Genomic DNA, 21,484 nt, shown 5'->3' with positions numbered 1-21,484 from the left:
AGACAGAAAAACAAAGTAGTTTGAAAACTAATTAAAATAAATGATTTCCAACAGTATCTGTTCATTAATTAATTATGGAACTATGGACTATTCCTACATATCTTAACGCCACTAATAACAAATGGCTCTGAACTACTTTTTACTTGTTACAAATACTGTAATAATTTTATTATGAAGAAAATAAGTTTTGGAACAGTTTATCAGTTTGTTATGCTAAAATAATACAAATCAGTTTGACCCATATAGGTAATTTTTTTTCCACAATTACTTATTTATGTGTTGGTCTTCTTTTTTCTGATCAAGGCCAAAAAGATGAGTCAGCTTCTAACCAAAGTCAGCTTATCTTCAAGTATATATTACATTTAACAAAAAGGAATGCAAGATAACATTCAGTAATAAATAAACACACACTCCATACAGCTGTTGACCTATTAAAATGTCAGACAGAGTGACTTTGAACATATCTTGAATGACCTGTTTTAAGTAATACATTTTGCCCTCATGGATTTTGTTGTTGCTTAGCTAAATGTTATTGTGTTTCATTTTTTTTAGAATAATATCAGCTTTTTCAAGTGTTGCTAAAATTAAGACATTTGCACAAGTATAGTTTATATTGTTACTAATAAATTGATTTATCTTTAATTTTTTTTTATTTGTCTTAAATTTACCTATGTTAGATAATGGTTCAACAACATTTTAACACTTTGAGGCTTATTGTTGTAGCTGGTACAATAAAAGTTGTGGTAAATGCATACATGCATCGAGAAATATTAATAATAAAATTGTTATACTAGATACTTTTAACATTCACTAATACACAAATGCAGACTCAATATGCTCAAATATTCTGTAGATTAGCCATGTATTTCGTGTTTATGAAGAAGTGTCATTTGGTGGTAATTATTTGATACTAACATAGAACAGTTAGTTCTTGTAATGGGCTATGTGCTGCTTAACAAAAACTCATATTCTTGATTTTATGTTATCTATAATTTATTCAGTATACATGATATCTGTTATTATTATTCTTATTTTTTTTATTCCTTCCATTTCTGAAGGTTTAACTGAAATTTAAGAGCTCACCTTTGATGAATTGTTCATGAAATCAGGAAACAGTTTTTCTCCCTTTACTTCATTTATATAAGATCCATGTAACATGCTTTTTTTCCATCTAGAACAAAATGAACAAATGGGAAGTTGTCTGGAAATTGAAGATGAAGTACTAGATGTCATGCCTCCACTTGAAGATTTCACGGGTGAACAGCTGCTAGATTCCATTGTATCAGAGACATCACAAAAAACAAACAAAGAAAATGACAATGATGATGTGGCTTGGTATGTTACTTAATTGTATAATTAATAATAATCAACAAGTGATGACATGTGTTCTGGAATTCTTCATTGACATCAATTGCAATCAGGATCTAGTTTTAAAATTCTAAATCCGCAGACATACCTGAGATGCACTTGTTGAATTTCCACATCCATTAATTGCTGGTTGTCTCTGTTTAATGTGTGAGAGAGCTCACACTTTTGCTTTCAGGATTTCAACTGCCTACTAGGATTCAGAAAGATTTTCACTTTTATAGTACAGTATTGCATGTAATACTTGCAATTGACTTAATATTTAAAGGTTTTTGTGGTTGGTTTCTTTAGTACTTGCAGGAAATAGTAATTTTTTATGCATCAGATAACTTACACCTGTTGAGTCCTTGTCAGGTTTTCCAATTGGAGCACATGCAGGTTTTGTATATTAATTTTATGCTCCTTATTGTAGCCCTTCAGATGAGACTCTTGGAGAAAAACCCAAACGGCGCCAGCGGCTACAGAAACCAAAGCCCTGCCTTGCTTCAGCTGGGAGGAAACGTGCAAAAGCTTCACTTGACACACAAGCTAAGGTACCAGAGTTGTTTCTTAACATAATAAAAACATAAGTTCCATCCATTATCCAACCCGCTATATCCTAACTACAGGGTCACGGGGGTTTGCTGGAGCCAATCCCAGCCAACACAGGGCTTAAGGCAGGAAACAAACCCTGGGCAGGGTGCCAGCTCACCGCAGGGCACACACACACACCAAGCACACACTAGGGACAATTTAGGATCGCCAATTCACCTAACCTGCATGTCTTTGGACTATGGGAGGAAACCGGAGCACCCGGAGGAAACCCATGCAGACACGGGGAGAACATGCAAACTCCACACAGGAAGCATCCAGGAGGCAAACCCACGTCTCCTAACTGTGAGGCAGCAGCACTACCACTACGCAACCGTGCCGCCCAGTAAGAAACATGCCTTTTTTTTAATTTTGTTGCTTTAGTAGCGTAGTATTCAGTTGAAATGTCGTTAGCAAGTCAAGCTTTGCTACTTTTCTCAATTTCTGCTTACATTTGAAAGTAAATTTATACACAGACGTAAACCAAAAAGTTTTTTTTTTTTTTTGCTTTGCCTTTAGCCTAATCAGTTGCACAAAAACTGTAAAGATTCAGTTGTAAGAGTTAAAATTTGATCTTTCTGTTTTGCTTTACCTTTGACGATGTTTTTTTATTAAATTTACATTATTTGTATTTTCAGCCTGAGAAATCATTGGATTTACTTGATGTAAAAGACAATGCACCTGAAGACATATCTACATGTGCTCCTCCTTCCAGCATGACTGTGACAAAACAAAAAATAAAAGGAAGCAAGAGGAGGGAGGACAGTGATAGTGATGCTGAGGAAGAAGATGATTGTGGCCTGATTGACATACATGAGCAAATGCTGAACAAACCTACTAGGTGTGTGTATGCATTATGTGTCAAAACTGCAGGAAAAGTTATTTTGCAGTTTTTAATGTTATGGGTATAATAACTAGTTTTAGGTCCAAAAGGCCAGTTAATGTTTTCAGAAAAGCTGTTTGCTATTACCAGTTTTCTTCAATAATGTATTGACATTTAGTGTTTGTCCACTTAAGCCATTTATTTGTCTCATTTTGGGTGAGACTCTGTGGAAAATATTCAGTAAATCAGATGAGGGCAGATGCTTTTTCATGCAAGAGAAGCACACAGTTGTTTCAACAATATCTATATTGTTTAGAATTCTTTGTAGGATTTTATTCACTTTCAGGTTTATAAATCAAGTGTATGAAATTTAAATATTGGAAGAAATATTTCTGTTCCACAAATTATGGACTTCCTAACCTTTTGTAAATTGTAGATTTTTAGACAAATATTAGTTTCCAAAGCAGCTAATCTTAATGTGCAAGAAACTATACTGCTCAAAAGAATTAAAGGAACACTTTTTAATCAGAGTATAGCATAAAGTCAGTGAAACTTATGGGATATTAATCTGGTCAGTTAAGCAGCAGAGGGGGTTGTTAATCAGTTTCAGCTGCTGTGGTGTTAATGAAATTAACAACAGATGCACTAGAGGGGCAACAATGAGATGTCCCCCAAAACAGGAATGGTTTAACAGGTGGAGGCCACTGACATTTTTCCCTCCTCATCTTTTCTGACTGTTTCTTCACTAGTTTTGCATTCAGCTACAGTCAGTGTCACTACTGGTAGCATGAGGCGATACCTGGACCCTACAGAGGTTGCACAGAGGTAGTCCAACATCTCCAGGATGGCACATCAATACGTGTCATTGCCAGAATGTTTGCTGTGTCTCCCTGCACAGTCTCAAGGGCATGGAGGAGATTCTAGGAGACAAGCAGTTACTCTAGGAGAGCTGGAGAGGGCCATAGAAGGTCCATAACCCATCAGCAGGACCAGTATCTGCTCCTTTGGGCAAGGAGGAACAGGATGAGCACTGCCAGAGCCCTACAAAATGACCTCCAGCAGGCCACTGGTGTGAATGTCTCTGACCAAACAACCAGAAAGACTTCATGAGGGTGACCCAAGGACCCCATGTCCTCTAATGGGCCCTGAGCTCACTGCCCGGCAGCATGCAGCTCGATTGGCATTCGACATAGAATACCAGAATTGGCAGATGCACCACTGGTGCCCTGTGCTTTTTACAGATGAGAGCAGGTTCACCCTGAGCATGTGACAGAAGTGAAAGGGTCTGGAGAAGCCATGGAGAACATTATGCTGCCTGTAGCATCATTCAGCATGAGCAGTTTGGTGGTGGGTTAATGATTGTCTGGGGAGGCATATCCATGGAGGGTCACACAGACCGCTACAGTCTCGACAAAGGCACCTTGGCTGCCATTAAGTATCAGGATGAAATCCTTGGACCCATTGTCAGACCCTATGCTGGTACAGTGGCTCCTGGTGCACGACAATTCCTGGCCTCATGTGGTGAGAGTATGCGGGCAGTTCCTGGAGGATGAAGGAATTGATACCATTGACTGGCCACCACACTTTCCTGACCTAAATCCAATAGAACACCTCTGGGACATTATGTTTTGGTCCATCCAATGCCACCAGGTTGCACCTCAGATTGTCCAGGAGCTCAGTGATGCCCTGGTCCAGATCTGGGAGGAGATCCCCCACAACACCATCTGTCATCTCAGTAGAAGCATGCACCGATGTTGTCAGGCATGTATACAAGAACACAGGGCCCATACAAAGTGCTGCGTACAATTTTGAGTTGCTGCAATTAAATTTTGGCAAAATGGACTAGCCTGCCACATAATTTTTTCACTCTAATTTTTGGGGCGTCTTTGAATTCAGGGCTCTGTAGGTTGATCATTTTCATTTCCATCAAACGATGTGGCATCCTTTCGTTCCTAACACATTACCCAGTCTATATCAGTGTAGATATCCAGGAGGATTTCTTTTTCTCATTGAGATCTGATGTGTTTTCAAAGTGTTCCTTTAATTTTTTTTGAGCAGTTTATTTGCTGTATTTTCGAATTTCTTAATTTTAGTAGCTATAAGTTATTTATTTTGGTATAATTAAAACTTTTGCATCAATTTCACATCCTATGATTTGTATTTCATATTGCTTCACATTGTTTTCTTTTTTATACAGTTTATTGAAATTTAAACCTGCATTTTTTAAAGTACATTTTGAATTCCCTTTCATTGAGATACCATTTATTTATGGTGATGTTGTGTATGTGTACAGGTCTGGAAGAATACCTAAATTAGTATCACATCTAGTGAACGTAGAGGATGATGACCAACTAGAAGATGTGCCACCTGTTTCTCCTCCTGTACTGGAAACATCTCCAAAAAACAAGACTAAAGGTCGGCCAGTGCAGAAAAGCAGCAGTGACAAGATTAGAGGAAAAAGTGAAGTTCTCAAAAAAAAGCAAAAACCAGGAAAGGTAACTCTTGTGACTTTAAGAGCATCTGTACAAGATGAAGAAATTGAAGATGATGTGGATGAATCATACATGGACGAAGAAGCTTCCTTTTCTGTTAACTCAGAAGATGTGAATAAAATTCCTGCCTTTGTGCCTGTTGGGTTACGCTCTCCGGCTATTTTACCGATGCAGGTGGAGGAGACTATGGAGGAGGTAGGCTGGTTATATTGGGTTTGGTTAGCATGTTCTCACATTTTTGCTCTGCATTTTATTTTGCAGCTCTAGGAGTTTAGTAACAGTCTGCTTCCTTTTTCATTACCACTGGTTTATACTATAAATTCATAAATTATTTTATTATATGACAAAAAACAGAGAAGACATAGTGGAGTCAAGTCCTATTTATTTACAACCATTAAATTCTGGTAAATGAGAAAACTGTTTAGCTCCTCAAGCATTCAGCATGTTATGCAACAGTGTACTTAGGACTGAAAACCTGTTTTATTATTTTTCAATTCATTTCAGTGTACTTTTGTGTAGTGCTTTTCACTGAATGCAGGCTCACAGTGCTGCAATAATCTAAAAGCTAAGTGAAATTACAAACTTTACAAATTACTAATTATGCAATTCATACACCAAATGATACAGATTTGTTTAATTTTTGTTAGCAACCTGAGTGAGCAAGTTCATCTAATTCGATAGAGAGAGATAGATAGATAGATACTTTATTAATCCCAAGGGGAAATTCACATAATCCAGCAGCAGTATACTGATACAGAAAAAAAAACACAATATTAAATTAAATAGTAATAAAAATGAAAAAATAAAAATAAAAAAGCAGACAATAACTTTGAGTAATGTTCAGTGGATGCAGTGGATTCTTCATGATTGACAGGAGTTTGCTTAGTGCCCGTCGCTCTGCCACAGGTGTTAAACTGTCCAACTTTACTCCTACAATAGAGCCTGCCTTCTTAACAAGTTTGTCCAGGCGTGAGGTGTCTTTCATCTTTATGCTGCCTCCCCAGCACACCACCGCGTAGAAGAGGGCACTCGCCACAACCGTCTGGTAGAACATTTGCAGCATCTTATTGTAGATGTTGAAGGATGCCAACCTTCTCAGAAAGTATAGTCGGCTCTGACCTTTCTTACATAGAGCATCAGTATTGGCAGTCCAGTCCAATTTGTCATCCAGCTGCACTCCCAGATATTTATAGGTCTGCACCCTCTGCACACAGTCACCTCTGATGATCACAGGGTCCATGAGGGGCCTGGGCCTCCTAAAATCCACCACCAGCTCCTTGGTTTTGCTGGTGTTAAGATGTAAGTGGTTTGAGTCACACCATTTAACAAAGTCTTTGATTAGCTTCCTGTACTCCTCCTCCTGCCCACTCCTGATGCAGCCCACAATAGTAGTGTCATCAGCGAACCTTTGCACGTGACAGAACTCCGAGTCATATTGGTAGTCTGATGTATATAGATTGAACAGGACCGGAGAAAGTACAGTCCCCTGCGGCGCCCCTGTATTGCTGAACACAATGTCGGACCTGCAGTTCCCAAGACGCACATACTGAGGTCTGTCTGTAAGATAGTCCACGGTTCATTAGGCTGATCCTCTGTTTAGTTGTGAACCACTCAATTTCACTGAGATTGTACAGGTGGTGAACCAGTGGGAGGGCAGGGAAGGCTGCAGGAATCTGTGTTATCTGGGGTGAAGTTCTCCAGGCCGGTGGTAAGGCTGCCCTCCTGGCATTACAAGCAATCTTTGTTTCCATTTGGGAGACAGGCACTATCCTACATGAGTGGAAAATGGGACTTATCGTCCCTATCTGGAAAAGGAAGGGCGATTCCCTGAATTGCGGCAGCTACAGGGGATGACACTGATCCCAGTGACATGTAAGGTTTTTGCTAGGGTCATCATAAATAGGATTCATGATCACTTCCTCACTTACCAGTGACCAGAGCTGTCTGGTTTTACACCTAAGAATTCTACCATCGACCACATCTTGACACCTCATCGAGTGCAAACATGAATGTCAGCAGAGGTTTTTTGCATCCTTTGTCGATTTTCAAAAAGCATTCAACTTGGTTGTTCAAGCTGTCCTGTGGGACATCCTGAGACTTCGTGGGAACCCCTCAAAGTTGCTTGATGTCATAGCTGGCCTGTACACTGGTACTGTGAGTGCTGTGCAGTAATGGAGGCAGAACCTCTGTGTTTTTCCCAGTTGATTATGAAGTTTGTCAGGCTTGTGTTTTTGTTCCTACGCTGTTCAGTTCTTGCAAGGGGGTTTGGGTAGGATCATGGGGGCCATTGGTTGTGGGCTATCTGTTGGAGAAGAAATGGTCACTGATCTTGACTTTGCCAACAATGCTGTGATCTTCATAGAGTCAATGGAGGCTCTGATCGGGATCTCGAGAGACTGAGAGAGGAGTCTGGGTTTCTGGGCTTTCAAGTGTCCTGGATAAAAGCCAAGATTTAGGCCTTAATGACCTCTTGGGTGTAGCCATCAACAGCGTTATCTGTTTGTGGAGAGAGGGACAACCTTTTTGAGAGGTTTATTTACCTCAGCAGTGACATTCATGTCTCTGGTGACTCTTCCTATGAAGTCATTAGACTGATTGAGAGGGTTGTTATGAGGTCCGCTGGATAGGGGTGTGTGGCGCTCCCAATATCTCTGCAAAAGGATGAAGGTTCAAGTCTTTAGAGTCCTGGTGCTTCCTGTTTTGCTATATAGTTGTGACTCATGGACGCTATCCATTGAGCAGAGGTGAAGACTGGATGGTTTGTGTCGAATGAGTTGTTGCTCATGGAGTCCTAAATGAGTCACATTGCCTGCATTGTGAGAGAGCATCAGTTACAGCAATATGGCCATGTGGCCACCTGGCTGCAGCACATAGATGGTAATTTCTGGATGATGGGACTGAACCACGTGTTTGCTGGGGGGGTTGCCAAGTGGGATCCTGAGCTGTTTTGTCATATGGTGGGTGTGGCAATAAACTATACCAGTACATGCTCCTTGACCTGACCTGACGCCATGTGTTTTGTGTTGATGACTGAGGAAGGTCTGTAGTTGTATGTTTTTATTGATAATACAGATAATATTTATGGTAGAATTGTGCTGTATTATGACCAACTATGAAACCACATCAAATATTATTAAGAACTCCATGGAAAAAACAATATCTTCCATTATTTGTGTTGCATAAGATTGAGTTTTGGAACTGAAGATATGTCTCTCCGTCTCATTAACTGCTTAACTATCCTTTCCTCATCATTCGTTACTCGAGTCCTTTCTTCAGTTCAAAAACTCAATCCAATACAAATTGTATTTCCTGTTCACTCCAATTGCTTTCAAAAGATATTCAAGTATAGGTCAGAGAAACGTTTTTATTGTCCTTTTGAAACGAATGGACTACAAAGTCATTTGTAAAGCTCCGTGATCCCACAGAACTATAGGGAGAGATATAATCTTCAAACGGAAAGTATTGGTAGCAGTAGTGAATCTTCTCTGCAGTGGCAAATAATTACTCAAAATTCACAGTTTAAAATTATCCAGAAAATGGCAAAGGATCATAAAAACTTCCACAAGAGCTTCTCTTGCCTCAGGAAAGGCCATTGTTAATGATTCCAAAATCAATAAGACAGTGCACAAAAATGTGCTGCTTTGGAGAATAACAAGGTGGAAACTTTTACCAGAAAGCACCTGGATGATACAAAATCAGGAGAATTTTCTGTGGACATTTGAGGCAAAAGTGGAAGGTTTTGGATGATAAGGGTCCCTTTATTGTCCACTGTAAAACAAACGGCATTTTACAAGAATTTCATAGCAACAATCAAAAATAAGTGTATGGAGGTGCGTTGATGTTTCAGGATCTGGATGACTTACAATACTTGGAGCAATGAATTCTGCTCTGTATGTGTGTAATTATTACGGAGAATTTTTAGTCATCCAGGTGTAAGGTGGAGCATAGTTAAGTACTATAGCAAGATAATGATCTCAAGCACAAAATTAAGTAACATCAAAATGGCTAAAAAGATGCAAAATTAAAGTTTTTAACTGGTCTAGTGAATGTCTAAAGCCTGCAGTGCTTTGAAGCAAGGGAGGAGGGTTGGGCTGTGGAATCTACATTGCGTCAAAACAACTTGTTCCTCTAATGCATTTAACCTTTCCTTCATATTCTACCCTGCAACAAGAGCAGGAGTTTGGAACTAATGTTTACTTCTGGTTCTGAAAATGCAGAAATACAGGTACCATACAGTTTAAACAATTAGGTTTTTTGGTTCTTTTTATATACTGGTATACTGTACAACCCTACTTTGGAACCTGGACTTCAAACCCAGAGGCTGTAGGTTCAAGTTCTGCTAATGGCATTACGACCATGAGCAAGTCACTTCAGCTACCTATACTCCAATTGGAAAACCAAAACAAATATAACCAATTGTATCTTAAATGTTGTAAGTAACTTTAGATAAAAGCATCAGTCAAATAATAAGTAATAATAATAATAATAATATTATTGGGTCATTGGAGCCATTTACTCTTGAACATGCTACAAGTAATACATTCCTGCATGTGATCAGTTTCTGTATTTTGCTTCTTTACCTAGTGACTTGGCTTTTTCAAAACACAGTTTTACAGGAAGGTGTATTATTTTGAATTGAAACGGTTAATCAGTAGGAATAATGTGAAAGTTCAGAATATTTTATCATTATTAGTTGATTACGATTTTCATTTGTTTTTATCATTCACTGAAGTACAGTATATTTTTCTTGTCAGTTATATGTAGTTCCCCCTTTAAAGTCTGCAAATGCAAATGTTTATGCAAAGCAGTGCTTGAAGTAAATATATATAAGTGCCAGCGCCCTATGTGTTACACTGAATTATTAACATGAAGAGTGAGGAGTATTGAGGAGTAGTGTTGAGCGTTGTGACACAAATTCTATGGCTTCCCTTTTAGAAAATCAGTCACCACTATCCTGGGGTATTGTGATATTTAAGAGCATGTTGCAGCACTACCATTAAAGAGTGGGTTCAGGTGGTTGATCCCCCTTAAAATTTTCAGTGCTGCAACTGGGGGCTAGAGGATGACAGAGTGCTACAGATAACCACGATGAGAGCTGATACATATATAAGATTGTTGGTAGTAAACAGCAAAAGACAGCACTTTCTTACCATGGAGCTTTGCATCTACCTTGTGCATCACCAAACTTTCTGTTTCCATTTCATAATGTGATTACATCTCTTTTTTCCTATCCAGGACACTGCTCCGTCTTCAGTTGTCCGTCCACAGTATTGGTTAGTGGTGCTCTTCGTGTAACATGTCATTTATTTTTGCTGCATCCTTCATTTGCTTAAAGCATATTCTCAGCGCTCAGAGTATTGTAAGTTAGCATAATATTAATAAATATCAACAAATGAAAACACATGTTGGCTAATTTTGTTTTTGGTATAATTTCACCAAATTTCAAACAAATCTGTCAAAGCATTTTTGAGATTTTGGGGTGTTTCGTTTTTCTTTTGTATGGGGTGTTATATATCGAAATTTCCTTTCTTAGCGGATACCTAGTGGTCTAAATGTACAATCTTGCTGAATTTCAGTTTTTAACTAAACGGGAAGTATTGCTTTTGTTAAGTGAGTGAGTGAATTGGAAGACTTTTGCATTTAAAGGCTAAACAAAACAATTGTGGCAGTCCAAAGATAACTATTCCATTTTACGTACTACTTTTGTATGTACAAAAAATGTTTTATGCATTTTTCATGATTATTGGAAAAGTCTCAGTCTTCATATTTTTGGATTATTACTAAAATCATTTATTTACTAAATTATAACTAACAAAACCTAAGTATATGCTAAAAAAATCTGGTTTAATTATGCTTGCATGATTGGTCGTTAAATGGAAAATATTTATTTTACCATATTTTATTCATTAAAATCTCAATCATTTGCTTTGTTAATATAGTTACTTTTTTAACCTTTTAACTTTGGTATAACGGAACACTCTTCTGTCCTCCATTAAAACCTAATTTAAATGCAATCTGAATTTAACCCTACATCATGTTTAGGGTATGCAAATTATTGTCTATGTGTTTCTATTAATCTCGTAACTGCCTGTAGAAGGTCTTATGTATGGTTAGGCATAAAAAGTCAATCACTAACAAACTCATCTCAGGACACATTTGCATTGCATTACAACACCTTCATGAAGCAAATGTCAATCTCAGACCAAACTACATCTATGGATTTGCATATATGCTTTATCATTACACTTGCTTTCATTAATCTGTTGAGTTTTGTTTTTTTTTTTATTTGTAGTTTGTAACCAGTATGGCTGCAACTTAATTCAATCAGATTTTTGTGTATATGGCATGTATATATCTCTTTTCCAACTATATTTTAAGTTTTAGTATATATTTATAGTTTCAGTTTTGTGTTAAAATTGTAGACATTCAAAGTGGGTAATGTGAAATTTAGTTTTTAGAATGGGAAAATGTCTAATATTCTGTGCACAAATGGCTGGAAGGTGTACTCAATTTACATTGTGAAGTATTTTATTAAAGTATGTAATTTCTAAATGAAACTATAAATACATTTTTACTACTTCAAAATGTTTTTAGTGATACTGTACATATGCAAATGCTTGAATGATAGCATGTTCAAGAGATATATCAGTTTATATGCACAGCAGACACATCTTCCCATCACCTATAACCATAAGTTGCCATTCATCATGGGAAGAACAGTGTCAATGTGTTTCTCAAATATTTTTCACTTTGTCGAGTATTTTGAGTAAAATATCAAAAATTATGCATTCTTAAAAATAACAGAAAGGAAACCCTTTCCTCCTGCAACACAAGCTGCTTTTCATAGCCTTACTGATATTATGTTTTTGCAGGCATTTTCTGTTTTAAACTTCCACAGGCTGTACTGTTTGAATTTGAGTTATTTTATTTGAAGTATTTGTCATATTTATTTTTCCTTTATTTAACATGAACCACTGCAAGTTTTACCCAGTAATTTCTTATTTCTAGTATGTGAATTGGTTTTTTTTTCGGCGTGAGACATTTTGAATGATTTAAGCTGTATTGACCATTTTCCACTTGCTCATTTTCAATTTACTGCTTTTTTTCTTTCATTATGTTTATTTTTTTCATAACACAAACCTTCATTTCATCTTGTATTTGCACAGTTGGAAATTGTAGTGAATGTTCCTGAAATTCACTGTGTAGTTGAGCCTGAGCAAGTGCACCAGTATGATGTGGCCTCTGACAAGTCTCTAGAAAAGAACCCAGAAGAGGAGGGTGTAATATCCGCTGAAAATCATTTGGAATATGAGGTTGTAAGTTTTTCCTTAGAACGAATTAATATTTTTTATGCTGTACCTTGCCTACACTGAGTTTCACAATAATCTCTTGAATAGTATGGCACAGTGTAATTATAAAAATGGCAGAAATATGTTTCTTATGAAATATAGTATTGTTAATCATACAGAAATGAAGATCACTGTAGTAATATTCATTTTAGTGCCATTTTTGTGATAAGTTTTCATTTTATATTATATGTTTTAATAATTCCTGTTTTATATTAATAGTACACTGTTACAAAAAGCAACCCAGTTCATGTAATAGTTGTGACTATAGTATTCCTATTTTAAAGGGCAGTATTTCCACAGTATTTCTGAGCACCTACTGCCTAAGACAACCTGTTAAAGCCCCAGCATTACCTACCACCTTTGGATATCTCTGCTGCCATTTCAAAGGAGTATGTTCTGGTGGTTGTACTTTTAACCCTCATAGGCCAGCCACTGTCTCTTCTGTCCACAAGGTAAACTGCCTAAAGGAAGGTCATAGGAGTTATTAAGCTCTGTTATTCTTGGCTTAAAATATATTGTAGCACAATGGGTCTTCTAAGCTCTCCCAGCCTACAAAAAAAAAAAAATATTAGCTTAGTAATAATACTTCATCAGGGTTGGAATTTAATAGAATTTAGAGTTCATCTTCATGTTTGGGACAATTGGCATCACAGGTGTTTGTGATTACTCATGTATCTTTTATTACTTCATTAGTACAAGCAGAATATACCTAGGCTTACTTCCACCTACAGACTGAAAAACAAGAGTAAAATCATTAGAGACAGTGGTAAACCTTAGGATTACTTAAATCAATTGTCTAGAATATCATTAAGAAGAATAAACACACTGGAGATCTCAGCAATCTCAAAGGGGTTGGTAGGCCAAGGAAGACCTCCACACTGCTGATGACAGTAGAGTCCTCAATATGGTAAACAAAAACCCCCAAGCGTCTGTCTGACAGATCAGAAACAGTCTTCGGGAAGCAGTGAGTGTGTCAGAGTTTGAGACTAATATCCACAGAAGACTTTGTGAACTGAAATGCAGTACATAGGCCACACTGCAAGATGTAAGCCACAAAAACAGGATGGTCAGATTGCAGTTTGTGACAAAGTACTCAAAAGAGCCTGCAGAATTCTGGAAAAGGGTCTCGTGGACAGACATGACAAAGATGAACCTGTATCAGAGTGATGGCAAAAGCAAAGTGAGGAAATGAAAAGGAACTGCTCAAGATCCAAAGCATACCACCTCATCTGTTAAGCATGATGGGGGGGTGTTATGGCTTAGGTGTCTATGGCTGCCACACCTGCCTTCATTGAGGATGTTACTGCTGATGGCAATGTAGACAAGTATTTTATCTGCTTAAGTTCCAATAAATTCCTTCAAACTCATTGGACGGCACTTTATTCTACAACAAGATAATGATCCCAAACCGCTGAGGCAACACAAATGTCTTTCAAAGGCAAATATGTCCATGCCAGTCACCCAATTGAGCATGCCTTTCGGAGAAAACTCAACAGGACAAGCCCCAGAGATGAAGATGGCTGTATTAGAGGCTTGGCAGAGCATAACCAGAGAGGATACTTGGCACCTAGCTATGCCTATGAATTGCAGACTTCAAACAGTCATTGCATGGAAGGGATATGCAAGAAAGTACTAAATATGACTGCTTTAATATACCTGCTATTGCTATGTCCTAACCATTATGGTGCTTTAAAATGGGGGGACCATTTAGAAAAAATGTAATTTCTACATGATTTAACTGAAATGTGTGCAAATACCCTTAAGTTAAAGTCTGCAAAGTGCCTTTTAATCGATGCATGCTCAATGATCCAGGTAAGGAAATTCTAGAGAGTTGATTCTGTTCCTCTGGACATAGTTTTTTTCCGATACGTTTCATCACTCATCCAAGTGACTTCCTCAGTCTCAGTTGACAGCAGGTTTCTCCAACCTTAATAAACAGTACCTTGGCCTAATGACCGAACTAGCACCATTGACTAACAATGGGCTGTGTGATATGCAAATGTCCATTGATCAATGGCCATGAATACCATTCACAGAGGGTTGGGAAATGGCTGCAATCACCGCATTGTAAAATGGTTAAAGATGTACCCTTATGCCCCATCCTCAGTTCAGAGATGGTTGTTCCTTTTTCACGTAAATTGCCTCTTTGATTCCTCGCTCAAACCAGTGTTCCTCCCTGTGCACATCTTCATCACTAAAAGAGTGACCACTGTCCTGTAGATGTAAGTAAACTGTGGAGTCCTGGCATGACGAGGTAGCTCTTCTGTGTTGTGCCATCCACTTTGGCAGTGGTTGTTTGGTTTGGGGTGTGAAAGCCACCGAGACCTGGTGTTTTGAAAAAATGTGTCTCAGCTGTTCCAATACTCCTGACACATAAGGGATCACCAAAGGTTTTTGCTTAGGCAGCAGTTGTCCTTCCTCTCTCTTGGATTGCTTTTGTGCTGTAGTAGATGGTGAGAGTCAAACCTTAAATACGGATCCGTATGCGTTGGTTTATGGTACACATCGACTTTCATTGCTGATGGAAATTTCAGAATCTAGCCTGTCCCTTTTCATGACCTCCCTGGTGAACTGGATGTGTTTGTCCACTTAGTTGATGTGGTCAGTGAATTGTGGTACCTCCTGAGATTTGATTTTCACCCAGGTGTCGTCCACATACCTGAACCAATGGCTCGGTGGTGAAAGAGGAACAGAATCAACTTTCTAGAATGCCCTTTAATCACATCTGATTTTTTTGATTTGTAATTTTAAACTTCAGAGTTTATATCACGGAAAACTAAGTAAGACATACCTACTCTATTAGTATACACTTTTATTTCATGTTGTACATTTCACAAAATGTCTCGTCACTTTATCAGCATTTCTTGGTTCTTGCAGGCTGACTAGTAGAGTAAACAGTCTACTGTTACTGTGATTTATTATCTTTTCAATCCTAAAATTAGTTTTTACTGAAAACAAGTGACCACTTTTATCTGCGGTTTCTGAGAGCTCTCTGCACTGTACATTCACTGACTTGGTTCAGATGAGCTTCCCTCTCTACTGTCATTATATTATATGGAATATTCTTTGTAAAATTTTTTTCTGTTTACTTTGTCATAATGCTGGTTCTAATTATGATTCCTTTCACTTGTAACTTGTATTGAAGCAGTAGCAGAAAAGCTCACCTTATCTTCTTTTTTTAAAAATCCATAATAAAGTGTAAATTCCTACTTTATTTGTATTGCTGTAAATAATAAGAGGACATAATTAACTTTTTATCCTCATAGCCCTCTCTTCACCAGTTGTTTTAAACCTAACATTGTTTCTCTTGCTTTCTCTTTGCATTTGATGACCAATTTTGTTATATTATCCTCTAGTGGGTTTATGCATGTGAGCCTCCTGTCCATGTCTAAGTTTGAAAAGAAAGAGAGTTAACCTCTATTACTATAAATCATAATTGGGCATTGAAGAGGTTTGTGTCTGTATGTGTATAGCTGAATGCAAAAATCTGAGCACTCTTGAGGAATTAAATGTTTCACTGCATCTCTTACTGAAGCTTAGTGAGCCAGTGCAATGGTGACTATGCATTTGCAATAGATGGTGCTATTTCCATCATATTTTAGAGGTGAAGCTGTATGCTTTGACCCATCTGTAGTTCATTTCTTCCACAAAACTTTCTCTCATACCCACCATTTCATTTGCCTTTGTTTCATCTTTCCTTAAACCTTATTTTTTTCCCCAACAGCTCATACTGCTTCATCTTCATACTTGTAAATACATGTCATCCAGGCTTTGTGATTGTTTGTGAGATATGTATGCTATGGCACAGTTATTATACTTCTGCTGTTAATGTCTTTTCTTTACAGTAGATTGTGATAACCTATACAGTGCATAAAATTGTTACTAGTTGCAGCAACATTCGTTTTACAGTTTTTATTTTTGTCATTAGCTGTAGTTACTTTTCTCAGTCAACTTAATTGCTAAATACACTTGTAATTTTTTTCCTCAAAATTTTCAAAAACTAAAAAATTTTCTTGTTTGATACTTTTAGTTAAAACAATTAATAGACTAAAATTAAAACACAAATGTACTAACACAATGTGCCATTTTATTCATCTACGATTCTTTTAATTGCTATGACAAATTTCAGTGTCATTGTAAATAATCTTTTTGTAGTTGAAGAGAGTTGATGAATTTTTTGTGTTTTTTTACTTTTAATTTCAGGATGTTACTGATTGTTTAAAACCTACAGACAGTCAAGCAGGTAACATTTAATTAGATTTTATAACATCTCCTTATTTTGTCCTTATTTTTGTGGGTATAGTAACGCTTACAGTAGTAAAAAGTCACCTGGTTTTGCAAAGTTCAGACATCAGATTTATTCTGTTATTCTATTTTGCTTAACCTAATTGTATACCAGTGCTTTCTATACATATTATTTTTGATTTTTTAAAATTATTTTATTAACAGTAAAATGTTTGACATGCAAAGAAATTAAACTTGCAGAACTATTTTGTGTTTAGTGCCTCAAATTGATGCTTTTAAGACATTTGTTGTGGTTCCAACCTGTCATTTTCAGTCATGATTTTTGTATCTTATTGAATAAAGTAAAGAATTGATTCAACAAGAGTGGAGAGGATATAGTGTCTTTATGTAAAATAAATACTAATTTCCTCCACAGGCCTCCACTCATTTAATGAATCATGAAAAATTGATGAGAGTAATTGAAACAAAATATCAGTGACTATATGTGTTGGTTTTTAATCAAACAAGTTCCGAAAAGAGAGGTGAAAATGAGACACTATTGCCTCTAGGATCCCATGTCCTGGGTTCAAATCCTACTTTTGATATTTCTCCCTAGTTCAGAAAGGCTTGTAGGTTAGGTTAAGTGACAAATTTAAATTGACACATTGTCAGTGGGGTTGTACAAATAATGGATCTAGCAGTGAGTATGAGTGTATGCATAAGTGAGTGGGCCCTGCAGTGGACCAGTGCCTTCTCCAGGTTTGTTTCCTGCATTTTGTTCAATGTTGGTAGGATAGATTCAGCTTCCCACGACCCTTAATAGGATGAAGTGTTTCGGAAAATGTTAAGTTCTATAAAAAGCAACAGATTTACAGTAATTTTTGCCCAATATCAGCTCAAAAGTCTGAATGAAACTGTGATCTTCAGCTGACTTTCTGAGATTTAACTTCTGCAAGGCATTGTTCATTAGGTAAGCATTTGTCTTCAGTTGTTTTGTATTCAGATTTCATAGTGACAAACTACTATTGAAATCACTATGCAGAGTGTTAAGACTGAATGAATTTGGATGTTCTTAGTATTTTGACAGAACAATAGATTGCATATAATTTTTATTTTAATGAATTTCAATTCTTAAATTTGGACTGCTTTGTTTGGTAGGTACATTAACTCTGAATGATGGAAATACTGAAGCTGCTATGACATTGTTGGCAATGAGAAATCCAATGCGTCAACCACACTCTCCAATTGTTGCTGATAAAACCACACCAGGTATATTTGCCGAACTATATTGAAACATAAGGAAAAAACACCCCCCCCACACATAAAACTTCAGTTTTGGTAAATATTGTAGGCTATGTAAAAGATTTTGCCAGTCTGCATCATTGGACAGTTCTAATTGCCACATTAGCATGTATAGCAATTAGCTTGAGAGATAATGAAAACCTTGTTTCATTGTTTGTATTCCTTATGTTTTATTATTTAATTTTTGTTTAAGGTTCCAGTCACGATAATGTGTATTCAGTGGCTGAAGATAGTCCACAACCTAAGAATTGTTTCCCTGTAAATACAGAAGAACAACTGAATGAAATACCTATGTTAGACACCAATCAGACTGTGGAAATTTCTGCAGATTCTATAGAAGAAAATGTAGATGATGCTGGCAAGCCCCAGACTCTGGCATCAGCCTCTGATACCTGTCATGTAGTCACACTGCAAGAACTTGGGAAAGAAACATGTGTCACAGACTGTTCCAGACAATCTTATTCTAACAACCCTCAGTTTGACTCATGTTTTGGTTCATCCTCTGCCGCTCCTCTTAACATCACTGTCAGTGAAGAGCATTTAGTGGTGCCCACTTTGCATCTTGAAAATAACAAAGATCAGGTTTTGGTGCTTGAAAAAGAAGAAGCTGTGGTCATAACCAAGTAAGTGCTTGCAAAACATACAATACTTTTTTGATATATTTTCAGCTTGATAAATGTGCAATGTTAGTTGTCTATGGGTTAGAATGCAACTGATCAAAAAGGTTTGAGCCTATACCTAAAAGTTGTGTTCTACGATGCTTATTTTACACATGGCCAAAGATCAGCACCTTTGTACTTACACATGTGAAATACAAATTTCTAGCATTTGGTTCTTACAGTGTATGCTTCTTTTTGAAAACCACATCAATATACATAGTGAAAGCTGCAAAGTAAAGCATTGTACTTTAATTGACTTTCTAATATAAAGAGAACAATATGTCTTAGGAAAATTATCCTTCCCTATTCAATGTGTCTGGCAGGGAGTGTTAGTTTCCATGAATTGACAAGGTTCCATGCTGGGGAATTCGCTGTCGAAAGCATGTTTTGTTTACATTGTCAACTTAAAGCCACAACAGTGACAAAATAGGCACAACAACCAATCTTAACACAAATAATTTTATATTTAACTTGTTTTAAAGAATTTTTCAGCTAACAGTCCACAGTAGGCTCTGGTGTGAGGTGCTCATTGAATAATGGCTAGGTAAATGTTTTTGTAACAGTCAGGATGCTTTTTCTCTGTCTGTCTTTTTCTCTGTGCTTTGGCTGTTCTCTTCAAATTCAGAGTGGACCTAAACAAGACAGGTTTGAAGGGTGGAACGTTACAGAGCGGCACAATTGAAAGTTTTTTGTTGTGATGCTCCATCATGTCCAGGGTTCCCTGTACCAGAGTGGTAACACTTTTTCTTCTAACTGATATTGTTTTGGTTCAATAAACCAATTTGTGTCTAACTGGAATCTTCTTCCTACCTCTTTTGCTTTAAACTTCAGTGCTTCTTCCAGCAGAGCCCAATAAATACTTTATCACAGACAGATATAGCACAATAATAAAAACAAAAAACAAGAATTATGAAATAAAGGTCATTTTGAGAAATTTTAAATAGTATATTAATAATAATTAGAAATATACATTGTTAATAAAAATATTTAATAAGCAGGTTGCTTATATGAGTGCAAAGCATATTAAAGAAACAGACCATAGTGACACACCTAATATTGATTGATCTTTACTGCTGTCTATACAAGATCAGCCCCTTTTCACAGTTGGGATGGGCTACAGAATTCTGTTGTGGCAGGACGTCCTGACAGAATAAAATTAAACATGACCAATGTCTGTGCACATTATGTTATCTAATATCCTTTGTTCCAAGGAGACTGTAGACCTGATGAATTCAGGCTATAAGAAGTATAAGAAGAATTTTAATTACTAGGAATGTAATGTGGATACATCAATGAGTATGTCAATTCTTCCATATCTACCAAATTCAAGGTCTAAGCCAAGTGATCATGTGCCCATTTTTTTTTTTTTTACTTATTTGAAATGTAGTCCATTTTGACTACATACCTCAAAAGTCACTTCCTGATCAGTATTCATTTCCAAACTCATATTGAGGTCTCTTTTTATTAAATTGACTGTAATTTTCATATTTTGTGTAATTTATAAAAACAATCATAAATGTTCTCATTATCATTATTAAATAAATGATGTAACAGAATGTTTGCAGACAGTCTGTAGTGCTTAAGTGAGTTTACTTGCCAAACTGAAATGGATAATGTATTTTCTGGGATTAAAACTCTAAATTTGGTGGATGTTTTATTATATTATCTGTTAAACTGCCCTTGTAACATGTCAATATCTAAAAATAACTAAACAAAGTGAAATGTATTTAACCCACACCCTTCTAACAGTTTTAACATTATTGGTTGATTTTTATGAATTAATAAGTTGACTTTTTATAACGGTAATTATTTTATTTCTAACTTAGTACAGTATTGAAGTTTTTTTTATTTTACATTTTAATAGTTTTAATTTATTGATGGCTTTCTATTTATTGTATTCATAATTTTCATATCAACAGTGCATAGGATCTGGTGTGCTATGACTGCTTACTGCTTACTTATTCAGTGTTGCAAAAATTGGTTATTCAAAAATGTTATCGGCTTTGAAAATATTTTTCTTTATTTTTAGTGAGAAAACTTTAGAAGAAAGTAATGCCTTGCATACACAAAATAGAAACCGTACACATCACAGGCGGAGCCATTTTCCTAAACCTAAACCGAATCTTGCAGTGGCAAGTAGGCGTCTGCTGACAAGGCAACCCAAGTCTGACGTATTAAAAGTGGATACGGGTAAGGAAAAACTACAGTCTCTTAAAAAAAAACAGCCATAAAAAATTGATTTTTTACAAGGATATCTTTGGTTATGTTAGGTGATGAGTCCTCAGAGCCCCAGGAAAGCACTGAATCGGATAGTGTTCCTGAAGTCCAGAGTGATATTGTGGGAAAAGAAGCTTCAAATGAGGTTACCAACATCACCGTGACAGTTTCAACTTCTTCAGAAATTTTAAGCAAAACTGAAACTAAAACGTAAGTAATAATTTTTCAGTTTTCAAAATGGGAAAGTATTTGTACCTTTTTCTGACTCATGAAGGTGATAGAAGGGCTAATGAGCATTCATTTGGCACTGATTCATATCAGTTAAAATATAGGGAGTCTGTGCTTTTGCAAGAAGCATTTCTTTTGTTTTAAAGTATATAATGAAAGTTAGGCTCATAAATAATTATTTGTGAAACATAAAAGCTGCACTATCTGGTACATACTTGTATTATTGTGGAAGTTCACATGCTTTTTATTTTCATT

General features: G+C 36.6%; 1 protein-coding gene across 7 annotated transcripts in view; it reads left to right on the top strand.

Annotated features, from left to right (window-relative positions):
• The window catches only part of LOC120532460 (transcription factor TFIIIB component B'' homolog), a 102,715-nt gene that overhangs the window by 40,119 nt on the left and 41,112 nt on the right, over window positions 1–21,484 (top strand). For 6 of the 7 annotated variants that reach the window (XM_039758478.1, XM_039758476.1, XM_039758480.1 and 3 more), the window contains exons 12-21: window positions 1,176–1,335; window positions 1,778–1,898; window positions 2,574–2,776; window positions 5,052–5,445; window positions 12,417–12,566; window positions 16,803–16,842; window positions 17,982–18,092; window positions 18,319–18,748; window positions 20,814–20,974; window positions 21,055–21,211. In XM_039758478.1, coding sequence (XP_039614412.1) covers window positions 1,176–1,335; window positions 1,778–1,898; window positions 2,574–2,776; window positions 5,052–5,445; window positions 12,417–12,566; window positions 16,803–16,842; window positions 17,982–18,092; window positions 18,319–18,748; window positions 20,814–20,974; window positions 21,055–21,211 — 1,927 coding nt within the window. The remainder of the gene's footprint in view (window positions 1–1,175; window positions 1,336–1,777; window positions 1,899–2,573; window positions 2,777–5,051; window positions 5,446–12,416; window positions 12,567–16,802; window positions 16,843–17,981; window positions 18,093–18,318; window positions 18,749–20,813; window positions 20,975–21,054; window positions 21,212–21,484) is intronic. The other variant, XM_039758477.1, reaches the window with a different exon arrangement.

Source organism: Polypterus senegalus, chromosome 7 (assembly GCF_016835505.1).
Source record: "Polypterus senegalus isolate Bchr_013 chromosome 7, ASM1683550v1, whole genome shotgun sequence".
Classification (NCBI taxonomy): Eukaryota; Metazoa; Chordata; class Cladistia; order Polypteriformes; family Polypteridae; genus Polypterus; species Polypterus senegalus.
This window is presented reverse-complemented; position numbering and strand designations above follow the sequence as displayed.